Source organism: Lepisma saccharinum, chromosome 28 (genome assembly GCF_977018435.1).
Source record: "Lepisma saccharinum chromosome 28, izLepSacc3.1, whole genome shotgun sequence".
Taxonomy (NCBI): domain Eukaryota; kingdom Metazoa; phylum Arthropoda; class Insecta; order Zygentoma; family Lepismatidae; genus Lepisma; species Lepisma saccharinum.
Window position 1 is genome coordinate 14,350,915 of NC_139256.1, and position 20,284 is coordinate 14,371,198.

Here is a 20,284-nt window from a genome sequence, read left to right on the forward strand (position 1 = left end):
AGGAGTTGTGTAAAATGCATTGTTGTAAGGATGGAACACATTAATCTGTATTGGCCAATGTGGACATATCAGTGTATTGGCTACCAATAAATTCCCAATGATATTTCCTGTATGATATTTCTATAAAAAAATCCTTAACTCTTCAAAATTCTTCGATTTGTTACTCATTTAATAAATATAAAAGTATAATTTGTATTTCTTGACTTTGGAAAGTACATGTCATTATCCCATTATCAGGCAATTGTAATAATTTGCCTGTTAATCAGTAATAACCAATTTCGTACAATGAATCTCAATGGTTCAATCACCTCTTTAAAAATGTTAATAACCAGGTTAATGGCTTTTGCTTTGTAAAAGAACTGCATATTTAGATCTTTGCATTACACAGCCAGGGTATATGGTATACTTTTAAATTTATGGATGTATTGATAAAATATTGGCAATTTTACCAATACACTGATATGCCTATATTGACTCGTACCTATACAATGCCAATTAATCTGCCCCATCCTGAGTTTATTGCATTGCTGTAACTTATTACTATATTCTTGAATTTTAGACTTAATGTATTTTCCAGGCTGGTGTTCAGTTGCTGGCTGCCGAAATGGAGGAAAACCTTCAAAGCCCGTCACAAAGAAGTGTGTCTGGTTGTACAAGACAGGAAGTGCAAGTCGCAGCTAGTCAGGCTTCAATCTGCCGGCAGCAAGTATGAACATTAAGTTATTTAAGAATGTATAAAAAATTGAGACTTTGTACCTTTCTGACATTTTGAATTTCTTATGCAATCTTTTAGTTATCCCGTCACACTTAATATTTCAAAATCTATAATTTAGAAAAGATATTTAGATATCAACATAACATGCTTTTCCATTTCTTTAAAATCTTTTAAAATAGAGTAACCACTGCATAACAAAGTGGTTAATGCTACTAACAGTTAACAAGGAATCCTATAAATACAGAAAAACTAGCACTCAATTTATCCACTCACGACCAGATCAAGAAAGTGTGGAGCATTACTCCCACACCCCCTATACGCCTTCATGGTGTGGTGCTAAGCACAGGGGAGCACTTTCCCTTTACCTTTCTCTATTAATTTCAGTGGCCACTGCCACCATCCTCATTGGAACTTGTTGTACTCTTGCTTGGCAAAGTGGGTACTAGTTTCTCGGTATTTATCAACATATTTCACAGGTTTTTTTTTGTATGTACGCATTGCTTGCATTTAATGTAACAGAAAACATCAAGAGACTTTGTGAAAACAATGATGAATTTGAATTACCTGATGATATTTGGGATTCATAATTTTAAAAAAATCTGAAATAAAAATAAAACAGACTGCTTTTTTCACAGTTAAGTTGCTATATTACAACAATGTAACATTGACAACATCCATTATATAATGGATTCTTTTTGTTTAAAAAATTACTAACCATTGTTATAACTGTATCTTTAGTCAAAATGAAAATAAATGTCTGATGAAAGGAGCGTGTGTTCTCCTGAAACGTCACAAAGAAAAACTGTTTTCTTATGCTTGTAATAACCGTAAACTACAGGAAAATAATATTTCACAGGGTTCCCATTTACCTTTCATAACATTCTCTGTATGGTACGGGTTATTTTTCTAGTCTTTCATAGCATGTTCTGCATGATATGGATTATTCCTGTATTGTGTAAAAAGTAATTTTATATTTAATTTTTCTTCATTTATTTTCAACAATGTTGGAAAAACTTCATTCATTAGATTAGCTTTCAAGGTCAAAGACTTGACATTTATGTGCAGTGGAACCTCGATTTTACATTTTCAAAGAACCAGGCTGAAAAAACTTTAAAATGTGGAAAAATGTAATATCCGGGAACATGAAATCGGGGTTCCACGCTATTGATATGTTAAAGCATTTTTCAGAAATGGCCTGGTAAGTGATGTGACAATACTGTACCTGGAAAAGTCAGGTATTTTTTGTTTGGCATAATAAGTTGTTACCCTGATTGTGTTTTTATTTCTTCCATTCTGTGTTGTGCATAACAAACTGATGTTCATGCTTGACTTTTGGTTAATGTTCTAAAGTTGATAGTTGACAACATATATTACAGGTGACATGTAAGTATTAAGCTAGCAACATTTTGTATTCACAGAAAATTCTTGTTGTCGTTACTGGCCTGTATCACTTGTGCATCAGGCTTCATAAAATTTATCCTGAGTAGAGGAATAGGAGTTAAAGCTACTTTTTGTGCCATCCAATATGTGTACCATATCCAGCATGTAACCAACTGTGTTAATAGGTTATATACTACTCTCAAGTAAACAACAAATATATTGTATTTTAGGAATAACAGCAAGCCATGTTGTTTTGGTCACTTAACGTGACTGCCATGCTGGTGGGAATGTTGTCCCTGTGTAAAGCAGCTCTGATGCACACAAATCTTTGTTGACAGTATTGTGTTTTGATCACTCACTGTTCTTGGCGATCAAGGGAGTCGTTTCATGTCTTATACTCTGACATTCACCATATATACATGGGTTGGAGATTTAATAGTGGCAACACTGCTGTATATACACCATGAAATGGAACCTGTGTTTCTAGCTTATACCACATGTTAGTTTGATACCTATCCTACCTTTCAGTAAATTAACTCTTCCTTCCAACACTAGACGCATGTGCATCACGAGAGGAATAGAGTATTGTTGGAGTTGGTGGTTTAAAGTTGTGTAGTCACAACAATGTTTTCGAAGCAGGAACAGCGGAGTTGGATAATGGTTGAATGTGCATGCACCCATACAGCAAGACAGTGTCATCAAGTTGTTTTTTTTTGTGAGGCATGCGGGTAATCTGCATTGCCTGCATTGTGAAAGAAGAGGCGACACTTTCTGCTGAATCCTCCCATCATTTTGCAGGACAATGCTGGGGTGCATGCAGAACAACCTGTGGCTGATTTGTTAGCTCGATGGAGGTGGCAGGTACTCTACCAGCCCCTGTGACTTCGACTTGATTCCTAAGCTGAAGGGCATTCACTTCCAAATTGTTTCAGAGATTCTTTCGGCAATAGACCTCTCCATTCGAGCCATCAACAGAACAGGTGCTACTGCTAGAGCTTTACTACGACTTCCACATTGCTGGCAATGGGTTGTACTGTACACGATGCTGGTGACTACATCTAAGGGCTGTAAAAGTTTCACAGGGTTATAACTTTTGTATCATTTGTAAATAAATAGTTGCCACTAATAAATCTCCAATCCACGTATTTTCCCAGTAACATTAAAATATTAAATGTATTCCTTCTACAATTTTAGGAAAAAGAAGCTGTACCTGAAAGTGAAAATGAATCAGATGATATTCTGGAGGCCACGCCACAGGCAGATATTTCGAATAATGGCCTGGCAAGGAGTTTAATGAATGTAGTGAAGCAAGGTGATAGTCCAAAAGCAAAGTAAGTTATTTATAATGATTATTTAAAAAGTATTTCTTGATTTATGTGGCTTGTAGATCAACTAGTGTGGTTTGTGTGTGCCACTTTTCAATGAACCCTCGGGCCTCCCTGATGGCGCAGTGGTAGCATCGTCGCCTTGTAATTAAGGGGTCCCAGGTTCGATACCCGGTGGAGGCATATAGTGGTTCGGATCCCACTTTAAACTGTAGATCCAGTCCTGATTAGCCTCTGTGCATAAATTGGACTTAAAACAACAATTCAACAATGAACCCTCGTATAATATTAGCCTAAGTTAATTCAGGCTAATAAAATGACTTCTAACATATCCCCCATCCCCAACTCATATTCTTCCTGCATGTTATTTTAGAAATTAAGTAGGCTTTGAATAGTAAAAACATGAATAAAAATACACATTTTGGACCATTTTGTGAAAATTATTGTGCAAGGAAAAAGTGTAAAAATATTGTTCACTAGCCTCTGTGAAATGTACAAATATTATTTTTATGGCTGACCCAATACCACTTCGAACCAATGCCCACACAATGCAAATACTCGTACTGTTTCCCACCAAAGCCAATACTTGGAAATTGTAACAATGTTATGTTGATCAAACTATTGAGCATTGCACTCTAAGGCTGCTTTAGATGAAAGTAATTTCCTTAGCATTTTATCATTTATGCCATGGTCAAAATGTTACCATGTAAAGTGAAAAATCTTATGGCATTTCTGATGCCATGGAATATTTCATGGCATTTCTCAAGGATAGAATCAGTTCTCTTGCCGTAGCATAGCCAATCAGAAGTGAGCTCTAGGTCACAACTACAGATGTAATGGCAGCCAGGTGAGATGTAAACAACGTATCGCTTCACATTTTTAAAAGCTGATAACGCAGAGAAATAACGCTTCCTATAAAAATGTTTTTAGGTACAAAGCAATGGTGCTGCTTAAATCCATACTTTATAATGTATGCAGTACACATAATGGAAAATTTTTGTTGTTTCAGTTGCAAACACTGTAACTCAACGTGCCTTTTGTGCTGTATATACGAGGTGTGGCTAGAAAGAAACCGGACTGTTGCTACAAAATCTTTTATTGGTTATTTTGTACAATACAAACATTATACACGTCAAAGAACTCCCCTGTACTATCGATACACCGCTCCATACGAATCTTCCATTGCTGGAAGCAGTGCTGGAAATCATTTTCTGAAATCATGTTCATGACCTCCGTCGCTTTTCTTTTCACAGATTCTACGGTCGAAAATCTGGTTCCTTTCAGTGCTAATTTGACCTTTGGGAATAAAAAAAGATGCATGGACCGAGATCCGGCAAATAGGGTGGATGTTCTAGCACTGGGATTCCATGATTGGCCAAAAAGCCTTGACTGACAATGCCGTGTGGGCAGGAGCATTTTCCTGATGAAGAATCCATTACTTGCTTTTCCACAAATCAGATCGTCATCTTCTTACTCGCTCACAAAGGGTCGTCAGCACCGTAATGTAATAATGTTGGTTGACAGTTTGACCTCCGGGTACCCAATTCAAATCAATTCACCGACATTTGCATGTTTGATTCCGTTTTTGACGTGCAAGGCCGTCCAGGACGCAACTCATCCGCGGTCACTTCTCGTCCCTCTTTAAACCTTTGAAACCCCTCAAACACTTGCGTGCGTGATAAACACTCATCTCCGTACACTTCCTTCAACAAACCATAAGTTTCTGTGGCGGATTTTCCGAGTTTCATAAGAAACTTCACATTGATATGCTGTTCCACTTTCACACTTAACATTTTTCCGACTGAGCACAGATGTACGGTCCACTTCGTCCTCAAGCTACAGCGGAACTAACTGCCGTGCACCCTGGGCAATCACACAGTCGATAGGCAGGATATCACGTTATACACTCATGCACCGCTTGAGCTTGACGCGCTTGCCGTTTGTCGACAGCAACATCAATCCGGTTTTTTTCTAGCCACACCTTGTATTATATAAATTGTAATCGCAAAAACAAACCAAAATATTACATGAAATGCTTCCATGTAAAGTAATATCTGCTATAGGATTTTTGGAAGCATTTATGCTAGCAAAATACTTCCATTTAAAGCAGGCTTAAATTACAAGCATCACTATACCAGAATTTTGCTTCAAAATATTAAAAAAAAAATATCAAATCACCTGTTATGTAATCACAAAATACATTTCTTTGCATGATATTGGAGCAATGGAAATGGAAACTTCGAATTTTGTATACTTTCCAGGATAATTAGAATCTGTGAAAGTGTCACACAGCATTTTTACAGAGTCTGCGAATGACCAAAACACCGGAAAAGTATTGGCTTGTATCGATAAACAAAATCTAACAGATACTTTATGATACTGCTACCACAGCTATTACCAATTCATCAACATTGGCTCAGTCACTGGTATTTTGTGTTCGTGCATGTCTGCATTGTTCATTATTATTTTCAGATGAAATTCAATTCATGCTTCTCTTTCAGATTTGGTAGGAAGAAGCTAGAATTTGACCAAATAGTTGTTGAAAACCAAAAGAGAAGAAATCTAGAAGAGGATGGTAAAGAAAACGTCAAGAAGCCGAAAGTAACAGATGCGAAAATGTAAGTAGCAGAATGTTAATCAAAGTGTCTACTGTCAGACATTTCTTGTGTAGGGTTTCTTGACACTACGAATGTAACATGAATTCCACGTAAAATTTTCTTCAGAAATATGAAACACATATGACAGATATTAAACTGAAATTAAACATTCATAAATGTTTGGAACATCAAATTCAGTTCATTGTTCATCCTCCTTGTTGAAATTAACCCAAGATGTACAGGGTGGCCCAAAAAAGTAACCAAAACAAAAATTATTCGGTTACCTTTTTTGGGGGGACACCCTGTAGAAGAGATTGTAAAGTAAACAAAATAAAATTTACTTTTTTTCTTGTGGATTGATTTCAATCAGGTTGAGTTAATTCACGCTGGTGATTTCTTTTAAAAATCACTGATTGAAATCACTTTTAAGAAATAATTTGTAGAATAATGTACATAAGGATCTTGTAGATACCAGAATCACTTTTGGTGAAAGTATATTAACAGGGTGGCGACAGACCTGGAAAACCTGGAAAACCGGGAAAAGTCAGGGAATTTGAGGTGTCAAAAAAAGTCAGGGAAATGTCAGGGAATTTCGTCTTCATTGACTTTTTTTTTTTTTTTTTTTTTAAAAAAAGAATTATTTACTTATTTAAAGATATCATTATGGAAATCTCGTTCGTAAGTTTCGGCCTCAACTTTTAGGCCCCTTTTATGCGCAACACAACCACCGCGCCAGAAACCAGTGATGGCAGAAGGGAGAGAGAGAGAGAGAGAGCGAGAGAGAATTTCTCTCGCCCGGGCTTTTCGGCGGGAATTTTAAATTCGAACACTCTTTGGAGGAAAATTGTTATAACTCGGGCACTATGGGAGCAATCTACTTCGGATAACTTTTGTTTTGCAGCTAAAACATCAGAGCATGCAACCGTGTACAACTCAGAACACCGGACCGAGGAAGGTAGGCTTGTCGGGGGGTGGGGCACGTCCCTCGAATTTCAATGGAAAAAACAAAAATTTGGAGTTTGCCCCCTCTTCTCCCGTTATTTTGGGGAGAAGACGCGAACTTTAGTATTCTTTTCAAAGAATGGACATTTCTCAAGAGAATGAAACATGTTTCATGTTTTTGGGTGCCATACAAGTTGAACAATAAGCCAAAAAGTGAATTTTTCTTTTTGCGAAAAATAGGTAATTTGAATTTTTGGAGGTAAATTGTTATAACTCTGGCAGTATGGGAGCAATCTACTTCCGATAAGTTTTGTTTTGCAGCTAGAACATCAGAGCATGCAGCCGTGTACAATTCAGAACGCCGAACCGAGGAATAGGGGCTTGGGGGTCGCGACCCCTGAATTTCAATGAAAAAAAACAATAAAACTCTGGAGTTTGCCCTCTCTTCTCCCGCTATTTTGGGGAGAAGGCGCAAACCTTAGTATTCTCTTCAAAGAATGGACGTTTCCAAAGATTTTGAAAGATGTTTCATGTTCCTGTGTGCCATACAAGTTGAATAATGAGCCAAAATGTGAATCTCTGTTCGGAAATGTGGCATGGATATGTTGCGGAGGGGGGGGGGGGACGTTGGTTATCAATATGAATTTTCCAGGCTTGCTCCAGACCTGTGTCAGAGTTCCCACCCAAACATAAGAGTATGAAGGTCCAAGAAGCACATTCATTTCGTAATCATCACCATGATACCATATGGTATCATCGGGCGAGTACGACCTTACTCTGATGATACCATATGGTATCATCGGGGGAGTAAAGGTTAAGCCTCTAAATATTACGTGGAAAATGCATTGAATTATCATTTTCTCTTGTCCGTATGTAAGTAGTAAGGGGAGTTGTCGACAGATGGAGGGGATAAGAGCGGATAGCGCCGTCCGATAGTTGTCGGACGTCGTAGTAAGGCATTTTGTTGGGCAAACTGAAGGAACATGGAAACAAATAGGTTCCATTGATACATACGATTTTTGTCGAATATCGCCACCCGACAAAGTATCTCACTACAACATGCGACAGAAATATGAACTGCAACATCCAACAAAAATCGAATGCATAAACAAGAAGAGCTTTAGACTGCAAATATTCTGCTGGAATTTTATTATTCTTCTGGCTCACTTCACCTTATTTAATGTAGCAGTGCTTACGAAGGTTTTCTTTCATCATCCTGACGTATTACTGGTTTCGCACAAGTTAACATACGTTTACAATGACATTGCACTATTCTTAGATATCACGAAGAATCCAACCAAATGGGATATATATTGAATAATATCACGAAAAAGTGAAACATAAATTTCCATTGGTGAACGTTATAAAAATTGGCAAGTGCAACCTCAAATTTACTGCAACACTAGTATTGCAATGAAATTAACGCCACTCTCTGTTCTGTCTGTTTAAACTCATGAGAGATTGTCATTAATCTCACTGAGTAAGGTTAATGTCCAATATTATGAAATAAAATACTAATAATAAATACGTAAATATTTTAGGAGAGACCGGGGTAATTAGAACAGGAAACAGCCTGTAGAAGTTCCACTGTAAATTACTCAGAAAGTTACTGATGGATTTTTCTAAAAATTTCTACCATTTAAATGGACATCTTTTGTATATTTTTGAAAAAAATAATGACCATACCTGCATTGCAAATACTCGTCCAAAAAAAAAAAAATTGTCATGACACCATAAAATTGTTCCAATTACCCCATTTGGGGTTAATGGAACATAAGTTAGAAATTTCAACTGAATAGCTTTAGATTGCTGTTGAGGTAATAAGAACATCATATATAAATGTCCCATTTACCCTGCAAATTTGAACACAATAGCTCTACTTCTTCTGGAGTTATCAATGCTTGTTTAAATAAAATCCCAAGTTAACGTCTTTTTTCATAAAGTTCAATTTCCCAGATGTGAAGCAAACATGTGTGAATGAAAATCAGTGTTCTATGATTTATTTGAAAGGTTACAGGCCATTCTACAATGTAGTAAAGAAAAAACTTCTAATAGTTACATGTACAATCTAGTATACCCAAGCGAAATCAAGCAAATTACGCAATGTTCTAATAACCCCTTTGCAGAAATTTTTGGGGTAATAAGAACTTTGCTTATAAAAACCAGGCAAATTGCCCATAGACAACCAAACTCACATGAAAAGATGTGTGCCCTTATGTTTTATTATAGGGGTGAAGAAAATTTTGAAAGGGTTCTTTCATTCACATCCAGTATATGCAGAAGCAGAGAAACACCAAGCATGCGTCACATCATTTGTTCCAATAACCCCATGTTCTAATTACCCCGGTCTCCCCTAATATCATATTTACTCGAATCATTCAATCATAAAAGCAAATCACTTTCTTCAAGAATTGACTTTTCTCTGCCAGCCCTTCTAAATTTTCACTTTCCATCTACTGATTTATACGAGGGGTGGCCAGAAAGTAATTTCCAATTAGTAGGGATATTGATTTTTCGCAAACGCCAAAACCGTGAAAAATGGTAATTGCTGCGAAGTTATGTTTAGGAATGTGCAGTGATGTCTGGACACATTTTTTACGCGTTCGAAATAACGAAATAATGCGAATTTGGCATAAAATGCAAATTGTTGGCGTTTTTAGCGATTTTTATAAAGAAATGTCCTAGAACAACGAAAGAACACAGAGCAAAGTGGCAGGGTTCTAACAGGAGATCGAGTGCGTATCTGCCATCACACGGGAGCCACATCTTCGTATTTGTCGCACGAGATATGTTTTGAATTACCAAGCGAAGTGCGCACCATCGGCATTTATCGAGCGAGTAATAATGGAGCTCAGTCGTTAGGGCATCTAACTACTATGCGAGAGACCCGGGGTCGATCCCCTGCGGTGGAGAACCGGGATGTTTTGCACCTATTCAAACTGCTCCGGCGCCCACCCAGCATCATATGAAGCTGGTAGTGTTTAGCATTCATTTGAAAACTCTTTATATCGAATGATCTCTGGACAAAATTATTTTAAAATGTTTATCAACATTCTCAAGACGTAATAAACAGTGGTCTGAATTACTAATCGGCACTGTTATGTTAGTAGAGTGTACGATAGTTGGATCATTGACCCACCTCCGTGTCAGAGTGTTTTGCACAGCGAGCCAAGACGATAGAGGCCCCTGGTTCGAATCCCGGCGTCAGAACGGGTGTTCTTTGTGAGTGTCCCTTCTTCAATATCATCACTCATATTGGTATTCGCGATTAACCAAAAGTGGTAGAAAAGCGAAGTATAATAAACCAAATCAATCAGTAGTTGGATTTCCACAACAATGACGTCTATTGTTGTGCAGAGGCGCTTGTGATTCAGGTAGGTTTTCAATGACTTGCGTCATGCAGAAAGGTATTAAAAAAGGTATACAACACCAGAGTTCAAAACATTTGTGGCATAGTGAGGCATCTAATTTTCTAGCTAAAACATGCATGGATGATGTTTTATTGAAAACCCAGCTGACTTGAGGCAAATAATACCTGTGGCGACTAATACCATAAGAAAATTATTAAGCAAGAAAGGGCCGACCCTTCCTTCGGACTTGGCGTTCCCACCCGAAATGCCATTGCTACGCCACTGCTACATACCCTTTTCATCAGCATTAATGGTATAACTGCATGTTGTCAGTTTCACAGTACTTCACTTGGATATACTGTACTGAAGCAGAAATCCCATTGATAATGTAAGGAAATATGACACTTTATTTTGTTCGATTCAATTGTTTCACTTATATGCAAGAGTTAAGTTGTTTTCTTTACAGAGAAAAGAGAAGTAGCTTTATGCATTAAAAAATGAGTCCGCACTCATGGTTCTTGCAAGCAGATGGTTTCAAACCTCAGTGGAAATATCAACATATAATACCGAGAATGTATAAGGAGACTGATAAACTACAAATTGTATTTCTTAATCAATCAGTCTTCATTCTTATCTCATTTAGTCGTAACTTTAACAATAATAAAGTATTTTATTTTAAAATTACTGCTTATGTCAAAATTCCGTAATCCTTCCCTAGCTTGTGAATTGTAATAATTTTCCAAATTCACTATTTTGCAGTTTGAATTCAAATCATAGAGAATAGAGAAATTAAGTCAATTTCATAGAAGATAATATTGGTACTTAACAAAACCATACGTGGATCTGTGTGACTTTATTATTTCTATTTGCAAAACCATCGATTTAGTTTAGTTTGTAATTGTCAGGGAAAAATGTAAATTTTGTCCTGGAGAACCTGGAAAAGTCAGGGAATTTCATTTCTGCTTGTTTGTAGCCACCCTGATTAATCTCGTAATCATTGAATAGTGTTGATAGGCTCTAAGAAAGGAAAAAGAATATGTATGTACTGATGGGGTGATGTAATATGTAAAATGTAATACTTAAATTTCTCTTGATTTAAAATTTGATAATTTTTATAGGCAAAAATATCTAACATTTTGTGTAGAATAATATACAAAGTACTAACAATGTTAAACCATACATAGTGTCATTACCATTAAGCTGTAAAAATGACAGCTGATTTTTTGCAAACTATCATTAAAGGAATCGCCAAAATTCAGTTACAAAGACTGTAAAAAATATTTAAAGTTTCAATTATGTAGTACATCCAGAATGTTTTATTTTCACTGGAATAAAAGCTCCTGAAATTATTATAGTTTAACACACACAACAAACATTTCCTTAGTAGGTTCATATATACAGTATCAGAAACAGATACATACATTTTTTTATTTGCTTTAATCAAACTGTTCAAATATTTTATAGGGCCGTTTATCAGAAAAAGCCTTTATATAGAGAGTGATATATCTGTGTGTACAGTGCCGAGAAACATACAAGCAATTTTAAGCATATTTATTTAAAAACAAATTAAAAATCCTATTTAAAAAAATATTTGTTTTATATTTTCTGCAGTGGGACGAGAAATCCAACATCAAATGACGTTTTAAGCAACAGAACTCCGGAGTTCATCCAGCAGAAGAAAATGGAGAACACTGAAAATGCTGTAAAAGTGAACGTGCCTCCACACTTGTCATGTCAGAAATTATGCTTCGCATGTAGTGGACTCAATGGTGTTAGGATGGCGAAGATAATGACCTTTGCTAAGATGATAGGGGCGGAGTTTTCCAACAGTTTCGAGCCAAAAGTCACCCACTTGATCGTAAACACAGATGAGGAGTTGAGAGTGACGAGAACGCTGAAGTATCTTTACGGCGTTGCAGCAAAGAAGTGGGTGGTGTCTTTCAAGTGGGTTGATGCTTGTATGCAGTCTAGGAGATTGCTCCCTGAGGTAAGTTATCATTGATTTTGTTGAAAGTATAGGGTGTTCTGTATAATACGCCGAATTTGAATCGAGTGCTATTGTTTTGTTTCGAGGTTGGCAGGCCTGTTCTTATCAATGTTGGTATTTGTTGTCATGCCGATTAATGTAGCCTCAATTGTTTTGACTCATTTGTTGTGGTTACAATATGGAACATTTTACGATTCAGTAACGTGTTCTCATTGTGAAGACTATCACTGACACAAGACGAATACCAGGAATGGCCGGTCATGTGATCTTACACCGTGTGATTTCTTCTTATGGGGGTTTAAATCACAGGTGTATGCCAACAAACCATGAACCCTTTTGGAACTGAAGGCGGAAATAATACGGGTGATTGGAAGCATCGGGAGAGACATCTGCAAGAGGGTTATCAATAATTTTGTGGAGCGTATAAATGCATGCAGACTCGGTAGGGCTGGACATATGCTTGACATTGTCTTTCACACGTAAATGGGAGATGTTACTGCTTACATATATGTGTAATATAACTATTTTCATGATATTTTCCCTATTTTTATTTAATTTTCTAATTCGGCATCCTATACGGAACACCCTTTATAATGTAATATATAATTTTGTTGTCAACTTATTCAGGGTTGCCACTGGCTTGGAAAACCTCAAAGGTCACGAAAATCAACCCACATATGAACAAAGAACCTTGTTTTTACATTTAGAAACCATGGAAAAAGTAAAATTGTGTTCCAATGTTCATCCAAAATAGCTGGAAAAAAGAAGTATTTTTTGAACTTGCCAAGGTTTGAGGGTGAAAATAAATTCCACTTTTCTCTTGAAGCAGCTGCTTGATGACAGATATTCTATGTACGTATGTAAAATGTTTTTATACTATTTTTTGGCCCTTCCCGATGGCATAGTGGTAACTCCGTTGCCTTGTAGTCAAGGGGGTATCAGGTTCGATTCCTGGTGGAGGCACGTTGCACAGTGTTTTGTATCTCACTTTAAACTGAAGGTCCAGTCCCGATTAGCCTATCTGTTCATAAACAACAATTCAATTATTTTGTTCATTTATTTTGAACAGTATTGAATAAACTGGATTCTCTTGAATAGTAAGCCTACTTTAATACTCAAAAATTGGTTATTTATTACAGACAAGCAACTTTAAACAGGACAATATTTTGGTGCTGTGTACAAATTCAGACTCGAGTCTACTATTTCGATAGAAACTGGATGCGCCTTTCTTCCTTTCAATAAACATCTATCACTTTGTTGATTAGCAGATTCTTTCTTTTTGTACCTTTTCACAATTCTCAGATATCACTTAATCTACTGTCTTTGATGGTATAACTGATTTATGTTTTACGTGCTAAGAGGTTCTATAAAAGAATAAGAATTCAAAATGATGGGATGGAAATTATCAAGGTCAGATTCCGATTTCAGGAAATGATTCCCTGACTTTTCGTAATCCTGAACAGCTTAGAAATTCCAAAGGATCTTATTTAACCCTCGCATTACCAAGCGGGGTATTCTGACTACCCCAGGTTGATTTTTCCCTATAATAATTTTATCTGAAGAGCTACATACTTGTAGTTTCATGACTTTGTCCTAAAATGATTGAAATTGTATTTACACTCGTGACTGACTCAATTTTTTTTGTTTTTATAGTTATTATTGACGGGATATATTGGTGGGGTTGTGAGACTACCCCACTTGGTATGAAATGTCTTATCTTCTTATCTGTCAAAAATGAAGGTTTTACGAAATATGTCTCTCATTCATCTTCGTTATTAAATTTTTCCATAATTGAGTTTTACCATACATCCATTGTTTAGTTCAAATAACTTATATTGCTCTCTATTGTTTCAGGTTACTATTGTTGAGTTGAATTAGAGTGTGCATACATGGCAACGCTGCACTAGTGTCACCATACGGTGTTTATGTTCAGTTTAAATACTTTTAATAATTTGAAAAACTGTATTTCAATACTAAATAAAGCTATTGATTGAAAATAACAGAATCTAAAAACAAATATTACACTAAATCACAAAATTGTATCGGGGTAGTCAAAATACCCTGCTTGGTAAAATAAAGGTGTCGAAAAGCTTGGCAATGGGAGGGTTAAAAGAGGTTAATTCTAATATTTTTTGCACTTTAAGTGTGAAATTTCTTGAAATTTACAGTTTTTTATCCAGAAGGGGAAATATTTGTAATAAAGTATCTTTACAATTTCACCATTTGAATTCCATTAACTTTTTCTAGATATTATAGAAGAGGGGGAGGGGGCCAAGAAATCTCTCTAATATGAGAACAGGATTGCTTTACATAATACTAGTCAACAGTAAAAATTCTGTGCACCTGGAGAAAAGATCATTGAACAATGTTCGCTACACATAGCCACACTGCTTGGTTGGGGAAGAATTGATCTGCCACATGTTAGTGGAACTAGAATGAACTGGTATGATTTACCAGATCATCTCTGTAGATGTGCATGGTTATTGGATCAATGTATATAATGTTTTAAAGTTTTTTTTATTGTTTTTAATAAATTGTACATTTTCTCTGCTTTTAGGATAAATTTGAGGCACTTGATTCTACTGCTGATAATGGTCCATACAGATCACGCATAGCTACTTTAGGCCTCTTCAAGAATTTTGAGTTTTGTTTCTTCGAACCGCTTGTAGAAATTACCAAATCACAATTATATGTAAGTAAATATGTTATACCACTCAAGTAATACTTTATAACTTTTTTATAACATGCCACTATATTTCTATGTGATTACTGTACTAGAGACTGGATTTTAAAGGGAAAAATTTTCCTCTAAAAAGGACAAAAGTGGAAAATTATTGCCAAAAAAATGGGGGAAAAGGAACATGGTTTTTTGGACTCTACTAAAAATATTATTTTAAATGAAAGCACAATATATACCATTCGTATGTAAAAAGGTATACATTAAATTTCGTATTAATGTATCCCCTTTTACATATGAATGGTATATGTATATTGTGCTTTCATTTAAAATAATACTTTTAGTGGAGTGCAAAAATAAACTATAGTCCTTTTTCATTTCCTTTTTTTTTTTTTAAGATAAAGTACAGCGAATCATCCGTTTCAATGAAATCATCCTTGAAACAACTTACTTCATTCCATTGCTTAATGCCCCGTGTACCTGGCTTAGCTGTTTCACTGACACTCAATCCTGTCGTCACTGTCACACAGTTAAGTTAAAACTATTCTAAACAAATACACAATAAACGTCTAAGTCTAGCAGATAAGTTCACTTTCAATCCAACAGGCATGCTGCTTAGAATGCGTTTGTTGCTGTGTAAGCCCAGATCGCATTGTTTCAACAATCGCTGCAACGTGCTCCCAGCACTAGTGGAGGGAAGGTAAGGCGATTGTTCTTTCTCTCCTCTAAGCTGCACCAAATGGACAATTGTTGAATGTTTTGTGCAGGGAAAAAAACAGTCGTACAAAATATTTGATATCTTGCCAATAAAGGGACCGAGGAAGTTGTTTTTTAAACAGGGAATGTAGGATGAGAAACTAGTCAATAAAGAGACCAGAAAGAAAAATGTTTTAAAAAAGGGAGTGTGGGCTGAACGAGGAAAGTGAAAACTATGCAATCTTGTTGGTGGAAGATAATTATCAACACTGTTGTTATTTATTCCATGATCCGTGTTGAAAAATAAAAAAGGACTTCTCTTTGAGGTCATGATTGTCAGCGTAACTTGGGGAGGGGGGGTCCTTCGTTAAACTGTCGCACCCATCTCCGTACCATTGATGCACTCATGATCTGTTCACCATACACTTCGCCAATTTGATGGTGAATTTCAGCTGCTGACACATTCCGTGCTTTCAAAAACCATATGACTGAGTACGATTCACATGCGGCGGGTGTTTCGATTTTCTTGAACATTATCGCAACCCACTATGAACCATCTGCACTTTTCTTTTCTATAACACTGACATCTCTGCCTTGCCTATGGGTTCAACTACTTGGCGTGCATGAGCACTCTTGCAATTGCAGTGCAGCTGCTGCATAAATTGCAAACGGAACTTAGTGTTTTGTACATTTCTTGTATTTTTCAGCAATTAAAATAAATGAGTTAAAAGTAAGTGAAAAGTTCCTAACAGAGGAACTTAATACAGTGGAACCTCGATTTTACCTTTTTCAGAGGTAAAAGCTTAAAAAAATAATTAAAATGCACGAAAATGAAAAATCGAGGAAAACTTTTACAGCATTTTACTGGGTTGGGACCATCAAGATTGAATGTATAATAATGGAAAATGGAAAATTAGGGTTTCACTGTAATTCCAACATCCATAGATATGTTAAATGTATGTTCTAGGCACTTTCAAATTGATTGATTGCATCCTTTGATTCCCATTAAAATAGTGTTGTTAAATGTATTTTTTAAAAAATAGAAACATAACAGTTTCCGGACTGTGTTTATATATTTGTAACTAAATAATGAAGGAACAAAGTGTAAGTTATGCATTATCACAAAATAAAAGTGTTAGAAAATTTAAAATGAGAGAAAAGTATGGATTGAGCATTTGTTTGTTTGTACTTCTAAATGCATATGTAATTATTTTGCAGGAAATTGTGGAATATTGTGGAGCGACAGTAGTCCGTAACCCTGATTTCTTCTCCTACCAACTAGGGAAACAGCTGTTTATTATAACTCAGACTGAGACTGAAATACAACATAACTACAATGGTAAGTGTTTTTCTAAATTAATTTTCATTAATGTAACAATCATAGAATATCATCATTCCAGCATCACCCCCCCCCCCCACCCTTTCCCCTCTCTCGAACCCACACACTTCAACTACTGGCTATGGCAAATGAAAAACTACAAAACATCATGTTTTTTGGGAGCAGCCAGTAAACAATCTTCAAAACATTGCAACATTGTTTTACATTTACTCTGATAAGTTTACTTTTTATTTTTCCGTGCAAATTTGTGTACACCTGACGAAGCCACCAGATGGGTGGCGAAATCGATCGCGAAAAAACTTTGCGTGGAAAAATTAAAAGTAAACTTATCAGAGTAAATTACCTCTCTCTGCATAACCGCCAAACAGATATCTTTAGATACAATGTGACATTACATTGTTTTACTTCACAATATGAGAATATCACACACACACACATACATATATATCTGTACACAGTTATTACTAGGGCTCAGATAAATAGTCTTTTTTTTCTGAGCCTTGAAAACTATGCTAAACCTGATATCAGTCCGTTTTCCTTCAGTAACCATAAAACACTATTTTTATTTTGTATTTTTTGGCTTTTAGGTCATTTTTTCGGTATTTTTTGCCATTTTTATTGCAATTTCCTTCATTGTTGAGTCTTTTTCTCCTCCCTTGTTTCGTGAATTTTAAATGCTTTTTCTAGCATGACTTACATATTAAAATTTCCTGACATGGTCCTTTTAGCAAGTTTGGAAAAGTACAATATTATTTTTACTGAATGTTTGCCAATGCATTAAATAATTTATTGTGGTAAATTTATTTTTTCTCCAGCAAACTAAAATACTTTTTGTGTAAAGCCTACTTTGAGGTTTCCGTGGCGTCCTCTATTATCACTTTAATTTGATGTATGCAAAACACTGGCCTTTTACTGTATCGTGGAAGGTCCACTCTCAAAGAAGATGAATGACATACAGAAAAACCTTGCAGTGTGTTTTATGTGACCTTGAAGTAAAAATATAGCAGTTAATTGCTTTTATCCCTTTGCTTCAGTAGTTTAAACCACCAAACAATGGATTTTATCAAATTATAAATTTATAAAAACAAGGTTATTTTTTGGCATTTTTAGGTCATTGACTTCTGATTCCTAGTTATTACAATTATATAAATGTATGACAGTAGAAAACTTCTTACGTCACGTGCAGGTAATATATTTGTTAAAACACTAGAACAACACACAAACAGCACGATGAAAAACGCTTAGGAGTTCTTCCAAGCTTTCAACTCCTTCACGGAGTCATCCTCAGGGCTGGTCGAGGGAAGACTGAGTGAAGGAGTCGAAAGCTCGGAAGAACTCCCAAGCATTTTTCATCGTGCTGTTTTTGTGTTATTTTAGTGTTTTAACAAATATATAAATGTAGATAGATACCACTGAGGACTAAAATAACTTCACTTCATTATTGAGCCTGAAGTTAGGTAAAGACTTACAAACATTGTTTTTAATGATGTTAGCCATTCTTTAATATTTTCTTCATTACTATTTGTTCCCAAACTTGTACATAATTATTATTGCACTCTTATTGTTTCATTAGGATGGATAAAGCGCTACCAGGTTCTTCCTTTGTCTCATGAGTGGATTGTTGAGTGCGTTGCCAGATATCGCATTACTTCCATATTCCCTTACATGCCTACTGTGTTATCAGGAGACGAGCTAAGGAAATTAGGATATTCAGAGGAAATCCTTAGCAATGTCGATGATTCATGTTCAGATTTCCAGTGAGGAAATCCATAGATAAAACTCCATGTACTTTCTTATTAGTATTTATGAGGAAAAATGCATCTACAGTGTTTCAGAGTACTTTTTAAGCAACACTGTTGTAGAATATAATAGCTTCGTTTGTGGATCAGCTTGTATGGTGATTTTATAAGCTGAGCAGAATTGTCAATTCTGCATATTACTTCGTTGCAGATTGTAGCAATATACTTTTTTTAAAGAAAATTGTTACGTTGGATACATCAGTAATTTTCATGTTGTGTACTCTCAGTACTAAATGATTGTATATGGTATTTAAGTTAATGCACAGGAATTAATGTTTTGATGTGTAGTTAACAAAGAAAATTTTATGTTTATGGTTATTTACAAAGGATACTTAGAGGTGCTGGAAATTTTTCACAAAGCTTTGCAGTAAGATTGATCGATTTTATCAGCATCCGTTGATAATATTTGATTTGTGATTGTAAGCTATATTACGGCTGGTTAATTGCTATTTACTTGCATAAAAGCATTTTATAGGATGCTAAGTTTCTCTGCATTAAGTTGATACACAGATAATTTTGCACAATAAGAAGTTGTTACAGAATTATTATCAGCAAAGTGAACGATTTGTAGTTTTATTCTCTGTTCTTTCCCATACTGTTGATTTTCTCTTACACTGAGTCGTCGTTGTGCATGGAGTCAGCAGTATGTGTCGTATTCCATTAGTAAATGATTAAACGCCCCATTACTGTAATTACATGATACCCTTCTCCACAGATATGCATTGCACATCATTGCAAACTAGATTCTTAATGTAGTGCTTTGTAAGAAGAGAACATTAGATTTATTTTTATGATTTTCAAAACCATTTTGTTTAATATTGAAGATGCAATTAGTAAAATTACCTTGCATTTAAATAAAGTGCATATTTTTACTGTTTTATGTATGCTAGAGTGAAACCTATAGAAGCTTTATTTTGTTATTAAATGATGAAGGGTATTCCCTTGCCTGTTCATTTCAATATTTAGTTTTTGTTAAGAGAATGCTGCATCAGATGAGTAATGCATCATTTTTGTACCCAGTTGAAGAAACTTTGTTTTTGTGTATTTGTAGTCACTGCTTGTGTTCTTGAAGAAGGTGGTGTAGGGGATAGCGTTGATAAGAGTAGAGAACGTTTTCTTGCTTAATAGTGTTGCTCTGCATAGTGAATTTTGATTTCTGTGAACAGATTCGCTTCAGATAATAATAATAAAATATCACAACAAAGGTTTGAATGAACATAACCGAGGGTCAAAAATGGCTTTCTTCAGTAAAGTGGAGAGATTTTTTGTGAAAAGTTGGTTGGAAGTATTTTTTTGTTTATTAAGTGCAATTAGAGAGAAGTATTTCATGGAATATGATTTGAGTACAGGACTAAGTAGTCATTATCATCCATGATATACTAAATATATCACTATTAGTGGGAATTACCAATGTCAACTTCTCTTCTTTACAAAATTTTCATTGAAATGTCGGACATGCTTTGTGTGTACAGAATGA

General features: G+C 35.6%; 1 protein-coding gene across 2 annotated transcripts in view; it reads left to right on the forward strand.

Annotated features, from left to right (window-relative positions):
- LOC145980997 (uncharacterized) overlaps positions 1-20,068 on the forward strand; it is a 44,051-nt gene extending 23,983 nt beyond the window's left edge. For both annotated transcript variants that reach the window (XM_083114093.1, XM_083114092.1), the window contains exons 7-13: positions 578-706; positions 3,290-3,426; positions 5,922-6,038; positions 11,921-12,296; positions 14,854-14,988; positions 16,888-17,008; positions 18,582-20,068. In XM_083114093.1, coding sequence (XP_082970219.1) covers positions 578-706; positions 3,290-3,426; positions 5,922-6,038; positions 11,921-12,296; positions 14,854-14,988; positions 16,888-17,008; positions 18,582-18,769 — 1,203 coding nt within the window. In that variant the 3' untranslated portion in view covers positions 18,770-20,068. The remainder of the gene's footprint in view (positions 1-577; positions 707-3,289; positions 3,427-5,921; positions 6,039-11,920; positions 12,297-14,853; positions 14,989-16,887; positions 17,009-18,581) is intronic.
- Positions 20,069-20,284: the final 216 nt, after the last annotated feature.